Here is a 14,745-nt window from a genome sequence, read left to right as displayed (position 1 = left end):
CTAGATGTGTTCAAACTTTATCAACTTCTAAAGACAAGGTCAGAATGGCATTACATTTGGCTTGTGTCATCACGTGACTGCACTAAACACATTGATGTGGTTGCTGGTTCAAATCTCTTTAGCTCCGCCCCCTTTCAGCTCTTTGGCTCTAGAAAGCACACGCAACGTCTGATAGATTGCCAAAATAACAGAAAACCATCTTTGACTCCCTAAGAGGACCTCAATGGGATTTTTATGTAATTGGTCACAGCTCCCCCTAGATAACTTTAACCTTCAATTACTTCAAAAACGTGGTTAGAATAGCATTAAACTTGGTCTGTGTCATCACACCACCAGTATGGTAACGATAGTGTATCCCCTAGTGGTTAGATGTGTAATTTAATGGTGGGCTTAGAGAAGATGCTGAGTCAGGGTGAGGTGCAGACGAAGAGACCATTTGCGGTTTCTGGTGTCGGGGTGGTCGATGTTTATGTTCAGCAGAAGTGCCCGGGTGCACCAGACTGCTGGCCAAGGGCCGAACTTGCAGCTTTAATTATTATTATTTCTGATTATAATCTGTCACTGAGTTTTTCGTGCAGGCTGAACATGAAAATAGTCTCCTACACTTATCTCCCGCATTAGCTTCTGATAGAAAATAGACGGTGAACTCTAGGATTAGGAAAGCCTCACAGATCTACATCACACTGTCACTTTGGTTTAGCATCCAGGAAACAGCAGAGAACATCTCAATTGGTAGAAACTAACCATTTACCATTAGCAACACCACCACACAGCAGAACTCCTTCAGGCTTGTGTTATTTGTGGAAATAAAACATCAATGCTGCAAAGCAACAAGAGTCAGTGGTAGAGTCGCGTTACCTTAGATGTCCAAATATTACAAAATACAACTCTGAATTAGGGCTGAAACGATTCCTTGAGTACCTCGAATAATTCGAGTACAAAAAATCCTCGAGTCAAATTCTCTGCCTCGAGGCTTCGTTTAATTCATGTTTAATTAATTTATGGCTTTGCAATCACCCGGGGTCATGTTTCACCTGGACCGAAATAAGTGACTCACATACACACGGCACTGAATGCACACGCAAGTAGCGAATGCAACTTAACTTTCTCTTAAGCTATGGCGGGCAATGTGGACCCCGGTGGAGTGTGAAAAAGACACAAAATGCCAAAGGTGTGGGACCATTTTTCACGTCGTAAGGCGGAAAACGTAGTCCACTTTAAAATCTGTAAAATGGATTTAGCCTACCACACCATATTCCTTGATGCTGCAACCTGACCAGGAAACATCCACATGTAAATGTCACTTCTGCAAGCGGACTCGGAGCCTCTACAAGATAATGCATTTTAACCTGTATTTCTATATATTCTGCGGACAATGTGCGACTTTTTCATTTGTAGCACTTGGTTTCAGCTCACACCATACGTCTGGTAGCAACACGTCAGACTTAAAATGTGTTAAAAATAGCAGTTTTTACAACACGTCAGACTTTTTACTATGTTGTTATTGATGTCCATTGTCCCTCAGGATTGCTGCAGGAGGACACAGGTATTTATGAGTGGCGGAGGAAAACGAAAGGAAGTAAATAAATGTTTTGTGATCAGTATAATTTGACATAACCACGGCAAACATGCTTTCCACAATCCTTGTTAGTGTGAGAAAAAAAAGTGTAGAAATTAAAACGGACGTGTGTTAATAGGGAAACAGCTGGCGAGCCATGTTTGCGCATGCGCCGTGAGCGGTTCTGGTGCTGTTTGGGCCGCAGCCGCGCGCATTTGTTTACTGTGAAGTAAAGTTGAAGTGCTGAAGTTTTGAAAACTACATTTGAATAAAACTTGAAGAATAACTGGCAATTGCTTGCTCATTTCAAGAGGTCTTTCATATTTTATAACATGCTAGTTGACATAAGGGTTTACAAAACGCAAAAGAGTAATTTATTAGAGTACTCGATTAATCGATAAAAGATTCGATAGAGTACTCGATTACAAAAATATTTGATAGCTGCAGCCCTACTCCGAATGATGCCGTGTTAAACTCTACTCTGATGTGGCATTCTGCCTGTTCCTGAAACAAGCACATCTGAGCTAAACGTATTCACTAGAAAAGGCATGGCAGCTGACCTAACCTTAAAAAGTGCATTTCGAAAATGTCGTGGCTTGTGCTAAAATCAGTCAGAAAAAGTATGCTAGCTTGAAGTATTACCATTCTAAAACTCCTTTGCTGAATAAGCTGAAGTTGTTTTCAAAGACCACAGAAACTGACCACACTTTATCCACCATTCCCAACACTAGGGCAGGGGGTAAATGATTATTTTAAAAACGACTATTATGATTATTATTTTATCGAATAGTCAACTATTCTAATGACTAATGAGACGATTAATCTAAAGATAATTTTTTTATTGCGCAATTAATAAAAACCAGAAAATCTCAAATAAATTCCTCAAAAACACTGATAAATTGTTACTGTAAGAGAATAAACATTACAGGCCTTCCATTTTGTATAACACTGCTTGAATTGTGTTGCAGTTGGTTATGTTCTGGTGACGTGTAGAACTTGGGAGAGCAGGCTGCTGCCTGAGAGGTGGTTAGAGACGGAGTGTCTCCATGCTGCTTGTTTTGGTCACATGTGCGTGAGGCGAGTGGTGTTACGACCCTTCCTGGGGAGTTTGACTCATGTGCAAAAAGGAAGGGACAATAACGTGGGATTTAAAAGTTAAAATGATGATCAGGTTTATTTACAACTACAAAAAAAATCATTAATCTTTCCATCCACAGGTTGGGAATAATAAAACTAATTCTGCCAGTGGGGAATTAAAACAAAAGTACAAATAACTAAGAATGTCCCAATGGGCAAAGATTACTGGATTCTGGACCAAAATAAGGATCTCCGAAGGTCCAAACTCTAAACTGGGTGGTTAAACCAAACTCAAGGTGATATTTTAAACTAAACCAAAAACCCACAACACTCTAAATGTAATAAAAGGGAGATCTGCACCACAAAAAAATGAACTCTAAACCAAAACGTAACAGTTTATCCAAACACAAGAAGCTGTTACAGGGGTGGACCTTTAAAGCACCCGAGCGCCAATGGCGCTAAATTTTCTCGTCGGGCGGCAAATACTTGACGACTTACTGCCCGGGTGGCGCCCAAGCCTTGTTTGTCATTTACACACCGGCTTTCACCTACATCATGGCCGCGCCCTGTAGGAAGCCGCCGTTTTCGTTTTGCACGCGCGAACCTGCGTGCCTCTAGCCACGTACTGCACGTACTGCACTAGTACGATTCGTGCACGTACTGCACGATTCTAGTTATAGTCACGTGAACTATAAGTTCACTATTAAAGACGAAGTGGAACCAAGCTAGAAACACACAAGTACGCAGGAAGATGGCGCCGCCACAGGGATGGGATTTCTTGATGAAATCTCCGGCAAAACTCTTTAAAACTGGTGAGGAGAAGCGAGATAGTTCGAAACGGTATGAAGCAGAGAAGCATGTGCATAGGTGGAATGATTCTTGGCGGTTTAAAGAAGACGGGAGGCGCAGAGAATGGCCGTGTTCGATTTGAGCTGTGCTTCGCCTGGAAAACAGACGAGAGCAGACGGAAGCAGCAGGGGGAGTGGCTGAAAGCCGGACAGATGTCCCTACATGTGTAGCTCGGGGGTGACGATGGCTGAAGATATCGCATTAGCGTTCACACTTGTTCAATTTTCAATTTTAATTCTGGTGCCTGTTAGCAGCTGAAACACATCCTCACATGCTTGTGGATATCATATATTGTATATGGAGACCTGACTGTAATAAGTAAAGGTTATCAGCTGTAGGTTTAGTGTGTTCATAGGAAACGTGACAAAAGAACACAAAACACATTTCTCTTTATGGCCTATATAGTTGTCATCATTAACATAACATGATTTACAGAATACATGTGACGAACTAACATTTCATGTTCTACCACCGGATGTTTGGATCAAAATATGAACCAATCACAGTGTTTCCCCTAGGAATTTTTCCAGCTGTGGGGGGGCGGCTTGGGGAGAAATTATGACACGTCTCTAAATAAAGTAAAATTTTCCAGTGCAGATTGGACACAACCCATAGAAGCACTGATTTGATCTCATTTTAGAGAAAAATAGAACAGGTCAGATGCACCTAATAAATAAAATGACTAACAAACTCAGGAATCTTTCTTTGCTTCACTGTTCTGCTGCTGAGAATATCACTAATGTGGATCAAAGGAGACACAGATGAATGCACCTCTTATTTATTATTTGGAGACTACATTTACTGCAGCTGGCAGAGGCAGAGATTTTTTCTATTGATACACGGAATTTACAGAATCATTTTAAATTTTAATAGGGGAAGACTGCAGGAGGGAGCGGTAAAATACAGGGGGTCCCCAGCAAAAACAAGAAACTACGAGTCTGATGAAACCCGCTGGTTTTCCATCAGGCAGTCACGGGGCAGCTCCAACGACCCAGTGGCTGTGCTGGGTCAGTGTTATTGAGCCCAGTCCGGTACCGGCTCGGCCGTGAACGAGCCGAGGCGACGTCGTGCTCTGCTTAAGAAGAAGTGTTATTTTCCCGCTTCAGAAGAAGCGTCCAACGTGTTTTTACGCTCTCTCCGAGACATGACACGTCGCTAAGTTGTTAGCGCCGCATGCCAACACGTCAATAGTGCAGCGTAGCCTGCTGGAGGTTATAAGGGTTCAGATGAAACACCCGACCTCTCAGGCTGCTCACACATCGATCTTAAGTTGTCGCTGTTGCGCTCACGCCGTAATACATTATTAGATGTGGTTAAAGTCAGACATGAAAAAATACATTTTACATGAATAAGTGATGCTTAGCCTGGTGGGGGGAGGAGAACCTGGCCTAATAAGCACTGGAGGAAACCCTGTCAAGATCGTCAACACTCGTTTATCTTAATGCTATTGAAACATGTAAACCAAAAAGCATTATATCCACTGCTACCTTTCTAATTTTAAACTCAGTAACTTATGCTGTAACTTCACCTTGCCCTGCCTGCTCCTCCTTGCTGCCCGCCGGCTGTGATCACAAGCGACAACATAGTAGTTCCCGCTGCTTCTTCGGGAAACAGCGCAAAAATAAATAAATAAAACTTGGGATCTTGTAGGCGTGGCGGTCAGCCGTGGCGACCCGCCACGGCTACGCCTATGTAAGGGAAACCCTGCATCAGATCTTAGATCAGGTGAGAGCCAGGCGAGGGCCAGGCGTTTCCCGTCATCCCCTAGGTTTTGCAGCCGGTGGAGAGCAACTGCAGCGCCTTGCTCCAAAATCTGCGGCCGCCTTGATCTCACGAGGTTATCGTTGCCTACGTATGCATGACGTCAGAGCAAGTCGGCGACAAGTCGGACACAAATCTAACCGGCATGCACTGCTCGCCGATCACCGCTGGTCTAATCTGCGCAGAACTGGCTCATCTTGAACACAGCCAATGGCTCGAGTACAGCAAAGCGGAGTTGGTGATGTACTACATTGTATGCCGGAAGTATGCGACGACATAATCGAGTTTTGTTGAGGGAACAAACAAATTCAAACTTGAATACGTTATTATGTTTGTGAATGTGTACAAAATAAAGGTTTATTACATTTAAAACGGTTCAGTTGTTATTTTGACTCGTTTTGGCAGCTGACCAGCGGGGCCGGTAGATTCTTGGAGGGGCCGGTAAATATTCAGAGTTACCGGCCCGGCTGGCCGGTTGGTTTTGAAGTTAATGTCCACCCCTGTGTTAACAAAAACGCTAACAGTAGCTTTACCAACGTTAAGTTCAAGTTACCAAGTTTAAATAAACCAAAAATACCCAGCAGCAAACAGACCAGCACGGAGAGACTGCTACCACAAAAACAGCTCTCCTAATGTCTGAAAGAAGCTCCTTTATGAAGGGAGAAACTACCGGTGATTTTCTACATCTGCGGTAGAGGCGAAGCAGCGCATTTGACCCCAGAAGTTGTTGTCCGTTGCCGGGAGACGAAGGCGGGCAAAACAGGAAAGGAATCTAGAAGCGGACGGACATTGTTCCGGGTCTTCAGTATTTGGCGGAGATGTTAGTGAAGGCAGAGAACTAGAGGAAAAACAGGCAGATTCCTCCTGTATTTACAAACTCCTGGGGATGCAACAAGTGGGCGTGGTGCGTCGACTACCAGATCCAACGTCGACGAATTTTTAGAATCGAGCCGTCTACGTCATTAACGCTTCGCTACAGCTCTACACAATACACCTGATTCAAAATGTAAAATATCTGTTTAGCATGTCCTCAAGTTTGGCAGGATCCTGCTAATCACCCAATGATTCAAACCAGGTGTGCTGGAGAAGAAAAACATTTAAAACATGCATCATCTTTGCTCGTTTTGAAACCACTGCCCACCCACTTTTGCAACCCCCCCCCCAACACGAGAAACCCCACTCCTCCCTCTCTCATCCTCCAGGAACATGAGGGGAGAAGAACATTGAGAGCAGTAAACCCCAGGAAAGCTGCCAAACCAGATGGCATACCAGGGATCATGGTCAAGGAGTGTGCCAATGAGCTGGCAGGTATCCTCACCAAGTTGTTTAACCTCTCCCTGTCTCATGCTTCAGTCCCGAGCTGCCTCAAGTCTGCAACAATTATTCCCATCCCCAAAAAATCTTCCATAGACAGCTTAAATGACTATCGACCAGTTGCTCTCACACCTGTAATCACAAAGTGTCAGGAGCGACTTATCTCCAACCACATCCAAGCCTGTCTCCCCACCTCCTTCGACCCCCTTCAGTTTGCCTACCGGGGAAACAGATCAACAGAGGATGCAATCGCCCTGACGCTGCACACAACACTGAGCCACCTAGAGACCAGAGGAAGCTACGTCAGGATGCTCTTTGTTGACTTCAGTTCAGCTTTCAATACCATCATCCCAGACATTCTTATCTCAAAACTGCTGAGCCTTCAGATCCCTCCCTCCACCTGCCACTGGATAAAAGACTTTCTCACAAATCGACCACAGCATGTTAAACTTGGCTCCCATCTCTCCTCCTCCATCCTACTCAGTACTGGCTCTCCTCAGGGCTGTGTGCTGAGCCCCCTACTGTACACTCTGTACACATCGGACTGTACCGCACCCCACCCATCCACTGCCATCTTCAAGTTTGCAGATGACACCGCTGTGGTCGGCCTCATCACAGACGGAGATGAGGCAGCATACCGGGCAAAGGTCAGTAATCTGTCAAGGTGGTGCTCAGATAACAACCTCACTCTGAATATACAAAAAACTAAAGAGCTCATTCTGGATTTCAGAAGACACAGTCACACACACGCCCCTCTCCTCATAAATGGAGAGTGTGTGGACTGTGTCCCCTCCATCAGGTTCCTCGGCACCATCATCTCTGCTGACCTGTCCTGGTCTGCCAACACCAGAGCTCTGGTTAAAAAGGCTCAGCAGCGGCTGCACTTTCTCCGGGTCTTGAGAAGGTGTGGCCTGGATCAGAAAATGCTGCTGGCTTTCTACCACTGCTCAGTGGAGAGCACCTTCACCTACTCCCTGAGTGTGTGGTATGCAGGCTCCACTGCTGAGGACAGGAAGGCTGTTCAGAGGACAATAAACACTGCCCAGAGGATTATTGGCTGCACCCTGCCATCCCTGGAGGCCATCTCCAGAACCTGCTGCCTAAAGAGAACCGCTGCTATCCTCCGTGACCCCACCCACCCTGCCCACTGCCTGTTTGAACTGTTGCCCTCAGGGCGCCGCTTAAGGTCAGTTAAATAACATACCACCAGACTTTCCAACAGCTTCTTCCCTTGGGCCATCAGAACATTCAACACAACAGCACCATTCAACCCCCCACAGCCCCATCAGTAATGTGGACTAATCTGTTTTAAATCATTTTAAATTATTGTTTTAGCAGATCCAAATCACTGGTTGTACTTTCTTGTTGTTGCTAAATGTTTTTAAATTGTTTTTAGTCCTTTATGGTTTTCACATTTATTGTCATTTATTGTCTTGTGCACTGTTGATGGCGGACCATCTGTAATTTAATTGCCATGAGCAATTACAATAAAGTCTATTCTATTCTATTCTAATTATCAACGTAATTAATTATGATGTCAACTCATGGCAGTGCTGGATGAGACAGAACTACAGCCTTTTAAGAACAGTTTTAAATTGAGTGAGCATGAACACTTACCCGAGATCTGTGTAAGGGATTGTCAAAATTTGTTCCCTCGGGTGCTAGTAGCAACCATCCTGCATATGTAGGTTTTGCCTGGAGAAAGAGAAAGAGAGAAATACATAAACCATTCCCAAGATTAAATGCTGCCACAATGCTGTAACATTAGCATTTTGATCAGTTTCAGTTGCTCACATTCTAATGTGCAGCAGCCCCAAACAACTTTAAATATTAGCAGCAATAATAATCTAGTGCCGTTAAATTCTGGTTCTGGTTGAGATAAAAGTTGGCTACATTTTCTGGTTGGCTGTATTCCAGAGCAGCATGTTGCCCTGAACTGGAAAAAAGAAAAGCCTAACACACATGATTCTTTTCTCTAATCCTGTCAGTGGGAAGAGCGGTGAGTGGGAGGAGGAAGCAAGAGGCCGAAGTTAAACAAGAAAAATAGTGGCTGACAACTAGAGAAGTAGCACAAATCTTGGGGAGTTTTGTGGCCACAGATTTGCAAGTCAAACGTGTAGTGAGAGACGCAAGATGGCCTGGCAGCCTGGGCTTTCTCAAACTGTTCTGGAACATACTTGAACAGTGGCCACAGCAGTAGTCAGCACTTGTTTGCTGTGTGGAAGAAAGAAAAAAAAAAGAAACCCTGGGTGTGCATGACTATGTACTGAAGTACAAGTGATGTTTACACTAAAATCCTGACTAAACCTAAAGAGCTTAACAAATCAACCCTCTTACATAATCCACTTGCATTTCCCGGTCTATAGAACAGCCGTTAGATCAAGCTGTGGAGCTCTGACATTTATAGCCCACTGGCACCTCTCTTTCTATGGGTTTGATTAGTTATAACTTACCATATAAAAGGCTAGACACATGGCACCATAAGATCCTCTGTCATTTTCATTACAAGTGCATTTCTCAGCTGAAGTGAGGTAAATAACTTTAATTGCCAGAAATATTTGATAAAAAGTCCAAAATCTTGACTTCAGACAATTGAGAGGTTGAACAGACTCAATAGAAAACACTCACACACATAAAAACATGAAAATGGCAACAACTGTTTGAGAAAGAAAAAAATACTGAGGGATTTTGTGGAAAACAAGCATTTAAAAAAAGACTATACACAGTTTGGAAAAAATAACTCTCCTCACATGACTTGACAGGAGCCCAAATGGCAATTCCTCCAGACAGAGGAATAAGTGAGATCAATGTAGGTCGGTTTTCACCCTTCAGTGGCTAAAAGGATTCATTGGAATATGCTGATCTGTGTTCATTTTACAACAGCTCCAGCCTCTAATTCCCTTTGATCACACAAGACCGTGTCAATGACGAATCAGAAAGGCAAATCAGGTGAAAGATGTCATGAAATAAACCATGCAAGCACAACTGCATCCTTTTGCTGTAGAATTATTTTAAGAATAAAAGTGATGTCATGAGCAATCTCACAAAATCTTGTATGATCTGTTGCTGCTATATGTTTTTGAAGTTTTTCAGCTACTACCACATTCATCCCAGTACAGCTAAAAATAATCAGGTTTGAACCAGTTTTGTTTTTGCTAATGTTGATTAGCTATGATAGCCATTCAGAATGGGGCCATATTCAGAGGTTAATCTGTTGCAGATGTAGATTCATCCAGTGTTTCATCGTATCTAACATACAAGATGACATGATAGACTTCAGATAATGCCCATGTTGGATGCCACTACAGTGTTTAGGTCATGGAGGATGTGTTACAGGTGACCATCAGCTACTAACGCACCAAATTTGAGCTTAATATCTATATAATTGACCGTGTTTGTGTCATTTTTGGGGTGTGCTATGTCAGTTAGCTGTAATGGTCGACTCCAATAGTTAGTCAACTGTGTACGTACGTCAACTTATCCTTTATTATCCTGTAAGTTATGAAACATTTTGCAAACATAAGGCAAAAAAACATGATTTTCATCTTTGACTTTAAGAGAGAGACATCATGGCCAACCTATTCTAATGAATGACTGCCAGAGCTGTGTACAATATGTAGTCATAACAGAGTAGACGTCTGCTTGTCAGAAAAAGAATAAAGGACAGGAAAGCCACTGATCAACATAAAGAACAGTGAGAACAGTGTGAGTTGACACCTGGGGGCTGACAAAAGACCTTTGTGAGTCAAAAATACACAACTTCTATAAACAAAAAAGAAGCATATGACTAAGGTAAACAGCTAAACAAGAGAAATGACTAAGATAGAGGTCACAGTATGTTATATTGCTGCAAAAAGTAAGATGGAGGCTTAGATGTGCATGAAACGTGCATGAAACGATGTCATATGAGCCCTTGGGGTGTTAACCAATTACGTCCAATTAACATCGCCTTTGCACTTAACTGTCCAACAACTCGACCACTTCAAACGTAGCCCTGACACAATAATAACAAGTAAAGGTGACGCTCACCTGATTCAAGTCTTCGTCGTTCAGCAGATGTGATTCTCTTGGTTTGAAGCAGTTCTGACATTTGCTTTTGTTGAAGATGTTGGCCTGAAACTTCCGACAAGCGTTTTCTTTTAGGGACATGGTCAATGACTGGAAAGGGCCAAACTTTGAGCAGAAAAGTCCTTTTAAACAAAATTCGCCTTCCGAAGAACAAAAACAAAACAGAAAAACTTTTAAACGCGTAAATATTTACGTTAAAAGAAGGTAAAGCGAGTGGAGCCCATTAGCAAGTTGCGCCGTTCACCTGCCCCGAGTCTACCGAGGCTGTTACCTCTCGTTGGGTGGCATCAACGACGGTCATCCTGCGCGTGAAGCTGTCTCGTGCAGCAAATGTTGAGCTGTCAACTTTTTCTCTACAAGCCTTGAAGAGTTGTCAAATAAGTGGTTTTACACACTCGTGTGTCCACAGTTCGATCTCAAAAACGTCCTGCGTCGAGTTGTCCCTGCTTCACAGGTGACACCCCGGGCCTCCAGCTCGCTGCGAGGGTCCCATCAGCCTCCATCGGGCGGAACGGCTCGAACCGAGGAGAGGGGGGTCCGCTTTGGCCCCTCTCTGTCAAACAAGTGAGCCCGCAATCATTATCGTTCAACCTAACCCTCCTATCGTCTTTCTTTACGCTCAAACATGGCTGTAAAACTTTAGAAACGCCATCGACGTGGCTGTCACGCCACCGGATCCATCGCGTCGCTGTCCCGCTGCTCTCGCTGGCCGTGGCTACGCAGTCTGCGGTCGATGTTTTCGTGAAAATCTTCGTTTGGGCAGAACTTCCAGTCCGTGAAGAGCCGGGGAGGGGCTTTTGAGGAGTGACAGCGTTTCAGCCAATCACGTCTACGAGCACGGCTTATCTGACCAATAGATAGCTTCCAAAGGTCTAATGTTTTCATTGAAAGCTAGGTGGGCTTTAAAGAGCCCACAAGAGCAAATTAACTCCAACGCAATATTGCTAAATATGCTATCAAGACTAGTTAGAGCAAATTTTAGATTGTGTTTGTTTGTTTGTTTGCTTAGGGATGTGTTACTTGTTAATAACCAACAAAGATGGGCTAAATAGCGAATAATGAAAGGACACGTACACATACAAATGTGCCTTGATAAGATATATGCTAAGGCCAGGGTCAGGAGCACAAAAGAGGTCAGTTTACAATGCTTTCACTGCTTCTTCACGGTGTTTAAAAAATAAGACGTCACCGATGCAGATGACCGTTGATGGACTGTGGATTTAAAGCTCCAGCGCGCTCCCTGTTGGTGTAAAAATGCAATGGTTGGAAAACAACAACAAGCTTTTATTGCATCTTTATGAGTTTTCCTTTGTGGCTAGTTCACCTCAATCAGATTGAACCTTTGAATAAATAAGTTCTTTACAAATCATTTAGAAAGGTTTTTATTTAAGGTAGTTGACGTACTGGTGATGAAACAGCAAATTGCAAGGTACATAAGTCATCACATTTACAGCAAACAAACTTAAGCACTTGTGATTTCTTCTGGAATATAATCAAACACATTTCTGTGATTATCAATCCATAGAGAGAGAGAGAGAGAGAGAGAGAGAGAGAGAGAGAGAGAGAGGAATTAAACTTTAATATTTTATCATAAAAACAGACCAACCAATTAAGTCTAGCAGAACACACTGTGTGCTGTGATTTGAGTGCCTTAACCTAAAACTCATCAAGTGGTTCCACATAACTTAGTTTAATCTAAAAATGAAGCTAAATAGAATAATACAAAATAAAATAAGCTCAGTGGACAGTTGCAGGAAGGCGGTTAAGATCACAATAAAATATCAGCAATAAAAAGATGGACAAACTCAAATAATTACATAAATTCTACCTCGTTCACCAAAACTACAAAATGTTCTATGTGAACGTCATTTCTGAGAAGTAAAATCAAGATGAGTTCTCACGTTCGCAGGTCCGTCAGCGTTTTTGCTTCAATGTGTAATATGTTATTTTCTCATGTAAATCACTGCAAATCCCAGTTTTCATTTCCCAGAGGAACGGCTGGAATTAGGCTGGTTTTTAGAAAAGATCTGCTTTCTTCTTCATGTCGTTACGTTTCCAAAATGGGAGTCTGTCGAATTCTTGGATGTGCATCCCAAAGATCTCAAAGAATGAATCTGGGGAAAGGTGACGCTGGAGAAAAAAGCCAGGTCCACGTGGTTTTAACATCAACAAAATCCTTTCCTGCATATATTTGCTTTTATAGTTCACCAGAATGTTTGCAACACATATTAGATATGTAGCATGAGGTGAATTACAATTTTTTTTACCTCCAGTCGTGTCCGGTCCACATCCTTGGGAAGCTTCACTCGTGCTCCGTTTGTAACTGTGAGTGTTTTATATGGGTAGACCTTCAGGGATCAAACACAGATTGATTTGTAGCTGTAATCTTTCTTGGAAGAGTATTTTTATAAAGACATGTTACAAAATAGCTTCACGCAGGCAACAGCTTCTAAACAAAAATCAAGTAAAGCACATACATAGCAGCTAAGACAGTTAAAGCATCATGAAATGTAGAAAAATATACTCTCAAGTCTAGATGCTTCTGAGCCAGTTTATTAAAAGACTCTCAGACATGGTGAAAGGTGATTTAACTGACCTCAGAACAGTTATTAATGTTGAAGTTCAAGCTGCAACACCGCCCACAGAACCTTGTTTTATTATTTATTTTTTGCAGGAAATCAGTAATCATATCCAATAAAACAAATAAGTGGTACTTGCTTTTGTCTCCAACAAATTAGGCATAGAAACTCCTCTGTCCATTCGTGAAAATGGAAGGTGATCGTCATGGGTGAGCTACACAACGAAGCAAACACATGCAGAAACACACACAATCCTGGTTAATCTCTACAAGACAAGCGGGGACAAGTTAGGGTAATTAAGCCTACTGAATGTTTTTCTTTTCCTCCTTGCAACTAGAAGGTTATATATTCATGTCCTTGTTGCAACTCATTCAGCGTTCCTTTCAGTTGCACTGAATTTATTTATTTTATATACATTCGTTTGCATAAAAATATTAATTTAGTTGTTGAAAATGTGTTTTAAAGGTGTGGAACTCTGATTTAACCAATACATTTGCAGTGGTCTCTAGTTGGAATGAATATCTTGTAAGTCAAACTCTGGGGAAACAAAACTGCGGTGCACCAATTTCAGGAAGTGTGAGCCAGAGCTGAGCTTCAGACGGCAGGATTTGAGGTGTTCCTCAATGTCAAGGCACCTGACCTCGCAAGGCGATTTCTTATGAGACCAGGCGCTTTACTTACGAGGACACTGTCCTTCCTTGGTCAAAGAAAATGGTTAAATCGAACAGACTTGCATCACATGACCACTGCTTCCTTGGTGGTCATATGACGTCACGCTACACAGGAGATAACGTTAAATTTTACACGTGTGAGTTTCAGTATAAATATGTAACGAGCCTTTTACTTTTTAAATTGTGTACATATTGGTTAAATTAAATATGTAAGCGAGTTACTGCCCTCTAGCAACCGAAGCTGCAACTACTAAGCAACTAACCAACCATAGATAACTGCATTGGCCATAAACAAAGCATTTCAAATACAAAGCCGATAGCTACCATTAGACTTACATTTAAACTTGAAATTTGGCCCAGAAGTAGCTGCTGGCTTCTGATCCGCCATTCTTTTGAATAACCGCGCTGTATTCTGGGAAATTTTTGTCCAAGGCTAGCCCTCCCGTATATCCTTGCTCAGCTAGCTAAACGGCAGACGCCTCGGTAGAACATGAACATTGGAACACGCCTTGGTAGTTCTTGGTGTATCTCCTAGGCAACTGGGGGAGGGGGGGTGGGGGTGACCAAGACATTAAGGTGAGATTCCTTGGCATTGAGAAACACACTTGGAGCCTTATTTCCTGATATTTGGACATTTCACCTCCGATTGGCTAACAGCAACGTGACTCTACCACTGACTCTGTTTTCTTTGAAATGTTGATGTTTTATCTCGACAAATAACTCAAGCCTGGAGGAGTTCTGCCTTGTTGTGGAATTACTAATGCTAACAGTTAGCTTCTACTAGCCAAGACATTCTCTGCTGTTTCCTGGACGCTAAACCAACAACAGCCCTCCCCATCGTGAGCCAATATGGCTGCGTCCATGAATA

General features: G+C 42.7%; 2 protein-coding genes across 7 annotated transcripts in view; both read right to left on the bottom strand.

Annotated features, from left to right (window-relative positions):
- Positions 1–10,940, bottom strand: part of si:ch73-103b11.2 (early endosome antigen 1) — an 82,238-nt gene extending 71,298 nt beyond the window's left edge. For all 6 annotated transcript variants that reach the window (XM_015963423.3, XM_015963422.3, XM_015963425.3 and 3 more), the window contains exons 1-2: positions 10,589–10,940; positions 8,177–8,254 (exon numbers count right to left, since the gene is read on the bottom strand). In XM_015963423.3, the coding sequence (XP_015818909.1) occupies positions 8,177–8,254; positions 10,589–10,708 (198 nt within the window). In that variant the 5' untranslated portion in view covers positions 10,709–10,940. The remainder of the gene's footprint in view (positions 1–8,176; positions 8,255–10,588) is intronic.
- Positions 10,941–12,415: 1,475 nt separating this feature from the next.
- LOC139063451 (actin-binding LIM protein 1-like) lies at positions 12,416–14,512 on the bottom strand. The gene is made up of 5 exons (XM_070545308.1): positions 14,382–14,512; positions 14,214–14,328; positions 13,346–13,420; positions 12,895–12,975; positions 12,416–12,757 (listed from the first exon to the last, which is right to left on the bottom strand). The coding sequence occupies exons 1-5, from the start codon at positions 14,510–14,512 to the stop codon at positions 12,644–12,646; spliced, it is 516 nt and encodes a 171-aa protein (XP_070401409.1). The 3' UTR covers positions 12,416–12,643.
- Positions 14,513–14,745: the final 233 nt, after the last annotated feature.

The sequence above is a fragment of the Nothobranchius furzeri genome, chromosome 16, assembly GCF_043380555.1.
Source record: "Nothobranchius furzeri strain GRZ-AD chromosome 16, NfurGRZ-RIMD1, whole genome shotgun sequence".
NCBI classification, from domain to species: Eukaryota; Metazoa; Chordata; class Actinopteri; order Cyprinodontiformes; family Nothobranchiidae; genus Nothobranchius; species Nothobranchius furzeri.
This window is presented reverse-complemented; position numbering and strand designations above follow the sequence as displayed.